Source organism: Chanos chanos, chromosome 13 (genome assembly GCF_902362185.1).
Source record: "Chanos chanos chromosome 13, fChaCha1.1, whole genome shotgun sequence".
Taxonomy (NCBI): domain Eukaryota; kingdom Metazoa; phylum Chordata; class Actinopteri; order Gonorynchiformes; family Chanidae; genus Chanos; species Chanos chanos.
The window spans coordinates 3,150,001-3,157,500 of NC_044507.1; the positions used below are offsets into that span (position 1 = coordinate 3,150,001).

The following is a 7,500-nucleotide window of genomic DNA, read 5'->3' on the forward strand; positions in this document are numbered from 1 at the left end:
CACAGGAAAAAAGAAAAAATCACGCCGTTTGCAATCCTCCCGGAGCAATAACAGAGATTTAAAAGTCCCTGAAGAACTGAATTAAAATCAATTCACTTAAAACAAGCACATATGCCAGGGAGTCTTGCCTCCCTACCCTTCTATTTACATCAGACGCAAACACAGCACAAACACCAGGACTGCCTGCAGTCTACTGTTGCCACATTAATGATATTATGTATTACACTCCAACTAAGTGTTACACCTTTGCATAGTAAGCACCCTATTATGACTTGTCATATAAACATATATATTTATGTGTGTGTGTGTGTGTGTGTGTGTGTGTGTGTGTGCGCGCGCATATGTATATATATGTAGAAATAAAGAGATAATTGATATTGTTGTTGAGCTGTTTTCCTGAGCTGGGAAACCACAATAATAAACTAAGAGAAACTCTTCCCCCTACAGATAACAACCCACTCGTGCTAAATTAAAAATGTCTCCTAATTTTCCCCCTAAATGAAAATTGCAGGGTTTAAATTAGTCTTTTATTGTCAGAGCAAACTGCCTCATCCATCCAGGTCCTGCCCGACCAATCCTGTGGCACAAATCAATTGGAGGAGTTTCTGGCTGTCAGGTCGACTTTTAAAAAATGTACGAAGGGCAACCCCTTTTTCAGCTTGAAAGGAACAAGAAGAAAAAAAGTCTAAACAACCCAGGAACATCCACAGACAAAATTTCAGATTGAAGTAAAAAAAAAATCATTATTCTTGTCTGTGCGACTTAACAACAACGTAGGGGCATCCTACACTTCCTGCCAAAATAAAAGTTCTTCTTTTGGTCCATCCTTTGATAAATTTACAAAAACCCAAGCCTGTTATCAACACTCTTAATTATAACTTTACATCTGGATTCCTCTTCAGTCCAGATGAGAGACCAGATGGAAACCAACCAGAATCAGAACTGGGCTTATGGGTCTTGAAATGAAGATTTGATGTGATCGTGCACTCTGCATTCAAACAGTAAAACAACAACAGTTGGCTAGAATAAATTTCTCCATAAAACAGATAATATCTGAAATTATTTTGGAACAAGGTGCATGTAGGTGTGTGTACCTTATACACCTGTAATCTTTTGAATCTGTGGTTTCAGAATGGTATGCACACAATTTGTTGTGTGGATAGAAAGAGGGGGAGGGAGAGTGTGGGGGAGTGAGAGAGAGAGAGAGAGAGAGAGAGAGAACACATCAGACAGGTTAGAAAACCCATTACAAAAGGCTGGTCATTCAAACCAATCTTCCAGCGAAGCCTCAGGGTATACCATGGATCATTGACCAGGTCTGAAACAGTGAGAACCAAATTCTTGCCTGCTCAATTACATCTGATGAGAAAAGAGTTTATTTCGGCGCTTCATTTAAATCTCAGGCTAAAGCTCCGTTTCAGCTGAAGTTGAGCGTCTTCCTGGGCGTGTGGAGAGAGACAGAAGCCAGACGCTGCTGAGCTGATTCAGTGGAATGGCAGCTCAGTGCTGTAACTGGACAGAGGCGTCCGCCGGATTTGCAGGTTTTTTCACGTCTGTCTCTCTCTGAAGTCACCGGGCGCCCAGGTTTAGTGGCCAACGTGCTCAGATGAAGGAGGCCAAAAGTGGTTTGTGACCTGACTTAAAAAAATACAGCCCCTCACCGGCCCGCCTGGACATTTCATTAGCAGATAAACATCTCAGGTGTACACCTCTCCATCTCGCTCTCTCTCTTCTTTCATTACAATCTATCAGTCCGTGCAATGGCAACATATCAGTGAGCAAAACAGAAAGAGAGAGAGAGAGGTGGGGGGGGGAGAGAGAGCGAGAGCGAGAGAGAGGGAGAGAGAGAGGGACAAAGAAACAATTGGGGGAACTGTCAAGATAATTGTGCGAGTGATAAGTCTCCTGCGGAGAATCCATCAAACGTTGGCCTCCTCTTCTCTCTGAGTTCATCTTCAGAGTGTCTTTCTGCTGTGATGTTGACATGAAGAGTAAATAACGCTGCGTCCATTTTGTAAAACAAAGGGCAGAGAGGAGGAGGGGAAATAGGAGCAATAGGAAGAATGATAATCGTAACGTGTGATCTTCAGGACCACAAATACACTCAAACACACTGACCTGTTCATTCACAAGACTCATGACAGAGGGTGTGAGAGGGAAAAAAAATCAACAACAACAACAACAACACAAATTAAGAGAAAATGATTGCCTGTGCTCTGGTTTTTATGAAGCTCGCTGCCTGTTTAGTGTCAGTGAGACTTGAGCTGGAGTAATGGTCTTCCAGAGGTTTCCCTTCATTTCTGAACTGTCAGGTGTACGCTGAAGGAAATGAGGCTTTTAAATGAAGCCTCCCACGGCACGGATAAGGTTTCAAAAAAAAAAAAAAAATTAAGAATGAAATGAGAGGGGGAGAGAGTGAAAGGCCGAGAAGGAGAGAGGCGTAATTTCCTGTCGTTTAAAGTTTATATGAAGTTAAAGACTCCGAGCTGACTTAGAAATTCTCAGCACGGGATTGTATTTCTCCCGCCAGATATGAAATAATATTCCATCAGTCTGTTCCTTTTATCTCAGGATTGGAGCTATTCCTGACGGTGCATTTTTAAACATTTTAGTATAACAGAACCCAATACAGGTACAGACTTTTTTTTTTTCCTGCTTCATAAATAACAAAAGCAATGTGATGTGAGAGACTCATTGTTGTTGCAGAGGTGGGATTGGACAGTTACTGTAGTGATGTGGGTGTGTTGGCCTCTCCGGTGCAGCACAGGCAGTGAATGGTTGTGTGGACTTGCTGATAATGTGAGGTTAGCTGCTCTGCACCACACAGACAGCACCCCCTCCCTCCCAAAACACACATATGCTAAGAATGTAAAGAGGAATGACACATCAGTGACCCTTAGTGACTGTCAAAAGAAACACACGGGTCTTTTTTTGGCCTAGCGACAAAGCTTCTACCTCCAGTTTTATATGCGTAGATGAAAACATCAGGCTGACGTGAAATTCTTTAAAATTATTAGAAAGAAAGAGAGAAGGAATTTTGATCATCACGAAAGGAGATAGATAGATAGATAGATAGATAGATAGATAGATAGATAGATAGATAGATAGATAGATAGATAGATAGATAGATAGATAGATAGATAGATAGATAGGGAAAAAGACAGTAGCTCATCAATTAAAAGAAAGTATAGCTGCGTTTAGTGTGAACTCTGAATCAGTCTCCTGTTTACTGCAGTGTGATATGGATGTGTATGTGTGTGTGTGTGTGTGTGTGTGTGTGTGTGTGTGTTCATGTGTGAGAGTATTTGAGAAGGGGAAAGAGAAAAATATTTTCAATCAGTATCCACTGTCCTGTTTTATTACACTGTCCCCACTACTCCTACCCACAGACACACACAGACAAATGCACGCACGCACACACCCACACACGCACGCACACACACAGACACACACCCACACACGCGCACACACACACACACACACACACACACGCGCGCACACACACTCACTCACACACACACACAGACACACATACACATGCACATACACTCAAACTCATTCACCAGTAGGGACAGTATGATACCACTAATATGAGAAAGAGATTATAATCTTGGCATCCAGCGATTTGTCACAGAGATTATAATCTTGCCATCCAGCAATTTGTCACAGAGGAGTGTTTGGGAGAGATGTCACAGAGGAGTGTATGGGAGAGATGTCACAGGGGAGTGTTTGGGAGAGATGTCACAGAGGAGTGTTTGGGAGAGATGTCACAGAGGAGCATTAGGGAGAGATGTCACAGAGGAGTGTTTGGGAGAGATGTCACAGAGGAGTGTTTGGGAGAGATGTCACAGAGGAGCGTCTGGGTGAGATGTCACAGAGGAGTGTTTGGGAGAGATGTCACAGAGGAGCGTCTGGGAGAGATGTCACAGAGGAGTGTTTGGGAGAGATGTCACAGAGGAGTGTTTGGGAGAGATGTCACAGAGGAGCGTCTGGGTGAGATGTCACAGAGGAGTGTTTGGGAGAGATGTCACAGAGGAGCGTCTGGGTGAGATGTCACAGAGGAGTGTTTGGGAGAGATGTCACAGAGGAGTGTTTGGGAGAGATGTCACAGAGGAGCGTCTGGGTGAGATGTCACAGAGGAGTGTTTGGGTGACATGTCACAGAGGAGTGTTTGGGAGAGATGTGGGGTTGAAATGCTATGCATTGAATTTGGCAGCACAACTGTGACACATTCAGGAAATAACATTTGAGTCAAGCTACAGTTTAGCTCATCTCCATAGCACTGCGCTCATTACTCTGTTAAAATAAGGAGAGAAGAAAAGCCAAAGAGGTGGAGAAGAAGTCAGAGAAATAAAGAGTTTATAGAAGTACAAACCAAATGTTTTTTTTTTATTATTATTATTATTATTATTATTATTTGTTTGTAACCTCTGTGGGCTCCTCTTAAAAATAGTGTCGCTCAAAATAAAAAGAAAAAGAAAAAATGAAAAAGAAGAGACATCATCGGAAATGATCTTCAGAAAGGACAGCCCATATCACACACATTCACTTACATCTCCATCTCAAAAAGGACTCGGCCGGTAGGTAAGCAATCACGCGTCCTGTGAACCGGCTGCCTCTGCCACTTGAATCCACTCTGCCGTGTTTCAAATGAACAGTCACCTGAGCCCTTTAACTACTAATCTTAGGCCACTACTGAGATGCTTTGACTAAATTAGCCCTAAAAGCCACTCCAACTTTAATGAAACTGATCAGGGTCTTCAGGGGGGAAAAAAGAAAAAAGAAAAAAAAAATGCTGCCATGAAGGATTTCAACCAAATCACCAGTGAGTGTCTGCAGTTACCAGTTCCACAAAGCTAAAATCACCAGTGAGTGTCTGCAGTTACCAGTTCCACAAAGCTAAAATCACCAGTGAGTGTCTGCAGTTACCAGTTCCACAAAGCTAAAGGGGCCTTGGAAGAAGAAGAGCAAGTAAATCTCTCAGGAAGAAAGAGAGCGAGAGAGAGAGAGAGAGAGAGAGAGAGAGAAAGAGAGAGAGAGAGAGAGAGAGAGAGAGAGAGAGAAAGAGAGCGAGAGAGAGAGAGAAAGAGAGAGAGAGAGAGAGAGAGAGAGAGAGAGAGAGAGAGAGAGAGAGATGGGGACAAAGAGAACACAGGAAGAGTATCTATGCAGCAAACAATAGAGTTAAATGCTAACTGCAGAAACAGTCTAAAAGCATTGGGCTGAAATGTAGAGAGCAACAAACTCTGTTTTTTTCCCCCCTAGTTGCTTTCTGCTTTCCCCAGATAGTTTATCCTTTCCCACAATTCTTTGATTTATGTCTTAACCCAGACTCTGTTATTGCATGTAACATTTGGCACAATACAAATTCCCTGTCCTTTTTTCAAGCTGAACCTTTAAAGAACCATTCCGGGGAGCTGTTGTATTAGAAATTGAATTTTGTAGAAATGAGTTTTACTGAATGTAGCAGGGTGTACAAATCTCAGAGTGCCTTTTCCCAAAACAAGCCTGTCCTCATTTTTCAATGTCACATCAGCATCGTTATATACCCCATCTTAAATAGACGTTACAAGTTAGAAAATAGTTTCATTTCATCTTTTTTGTTATATATATATATATGTGTATATATATATATAATCTGCCTCTTTTTCCATCCCATAATGGATTAATTTATATATTTATATTCATATATTTATGTATTAGCATGTACAAGAAAAAAAACAGTCTTGTTTTTGCACTGGGTACAAAATAAGTCTTTTTTTTTTTTTGTTTTCTTTTTTTTTTTTTGTCTGTTTTTTTTTGTGCATTCTATTGCATGTTTTCCTTGACGAACAGAAAAGAGATGTTGAGAGGGGCAAACGAGGAGGAGAATGTCATATCTGAGTCTCCTGCACCTTCTCTTTGTTGTGAGTTGTAATAAGATAGGGTTCCTGAATGGTACTGATGGCCGTGGGACGGGACCTGTGCAACGAGTTACCAATGTTGTTCTCTGTCCATGGTGCTGCATGTGCTGGTTTGTAGGAGCTGTAGTTGGGTTTGTAGGTGCTGTAGTGGTCTCTCAGACTGGGCAGTACCATTCCGCCCTCTCCTGGTATACTGGTCCCCGTGGCGGCCGGGCTCACGTCCTCTTCCATCTGAATAATTTCTGAAGTTCTGGCGGCCGCCACCGCCCCTCTCTGCTGGTGACGCTTGCGTAGTTTGTAGAAGGCAATCAGCATGACCGCCGCTAGCAGCGTGACGGCCACGAAGCAGCCAATAATGATCTTGGTGGTCTTCATTACCTCGTCCAGACTGGCGGGTGGACCCACGGTGCCCCGAATGGTCGGCACAGACACCTGGCGCGGCGTCTGCAGCAGCACGGTCGGGGTGGAGATGAAAACCGGCTGAAAGATGGACGGCGAGGCCGTTACCGTCTTCGGTTTGACCACCTCCTCCGAAGTGGGCTCAACCGTGACCTCTACCGTCACGGTCGTGAAGTAGCTGAGGATGGACGTGTTGATCTCCGCCGTGCTGACGTTCAGGTAGGCCGAAGCGTTGGAGTTGCCCGCTGTGTTGGCCACCATGCAAGTGTACACTCCCGTGTCGGTGGGCAGGACGTTAGAGAAGTTTAACGTCCCGTCGTTGAGTACGGATATCCGCGGGTGGTTGGAGCCATGTGTCAACACCGTCCCGTTGGGCAAGAGCCATCTCACCGAGGCCATAGCCATGGTTCGACACTTGAGCTCCGCCACACGCTCCGCTGAGATGTTCAGGTCCCGGGGCGCGTCTTTGATGTAGGGAGCCGAACACTGAAAGGTAGTCTGGTCGATCTCCACCAGGTAGCGCCCCCGCAGGTGTGGAGGGGAGTGGCAACGGCCGCAGCAGGTGGAGTTGGTGGGGATGTACTCTCTCAACCACCAGGAGAGCCATACCACGTCGCAGTCGCACCGCCAGGGGTTGTGGTGAAGGTGCAGCTCAACCAGGTAACTCAACGGCCCGAAAAGATCATGGGGCAAAGAGCTAAGGTTGTTGTGGGCGAGGTTAAGTTCAACCAAGGCCGTGACATCATCGAAAGCGTTTCTCTCTATGGTGGTGATCCGAGAGTTCATAATCCAGAGCTTTTTCAAGGATTTCAGGCCCCGGAACGCACCGGGCTTGAGCTCCGGGAAGTAGTTCTCCGAGATTTCCAGTTCCTCCAGCCCGACGAGCGGCGAGAGGACGGGCATCTCCCGCAAGTTGCACATTCCAAGATTAAGGTACTTCAAATTGTGTAATCCCTCAAAGGCGCCGTCGGAAATATATTCCAGTTTCCTCAGCTCGCCGAGGTCCAGTCTCATGAGGGAGGGCACGCGGTTGAAGGCGATAGACGGAATACTCTCGATGGGGTTGTTCCTGAGCCATAACTCCCTCAGCTTCGACAGATACTCGAAGGCCCCGCTGGGTATCACCGTCAACCGGTTGTCGAACAACTCCAGGGTGTTGAGGCTGGTCAGGCCGTTAAAGGCCCCCACCTCGATCTGC

At 45.0% G+C, this 7,500-nt stretch overlaps 1 protein-coding gene across 1 annotated transcript in view; it reads right to left on the reverse strand.

Moving 5' to 3' along the window:
* Positions 1 to 5,873: 5,873 nt before the first annotated feature.
* Positions 5,874 to 7,500, reverse strand: part of lrrc4.2 (leucine rich repeat containing 4.2) — a 1,947-nt gene continuing 320 nt past the window's right edge. The window contains exon 1 of the mRNA XM_030790707.1: positions 5,874 to 7,500. This exon is cut by the window's right edge and continues 320 nt beyond it. Coding sequence (XP_030646567.1) covers positions 5,874 to 7,500 — 1,627 coding nt within the window.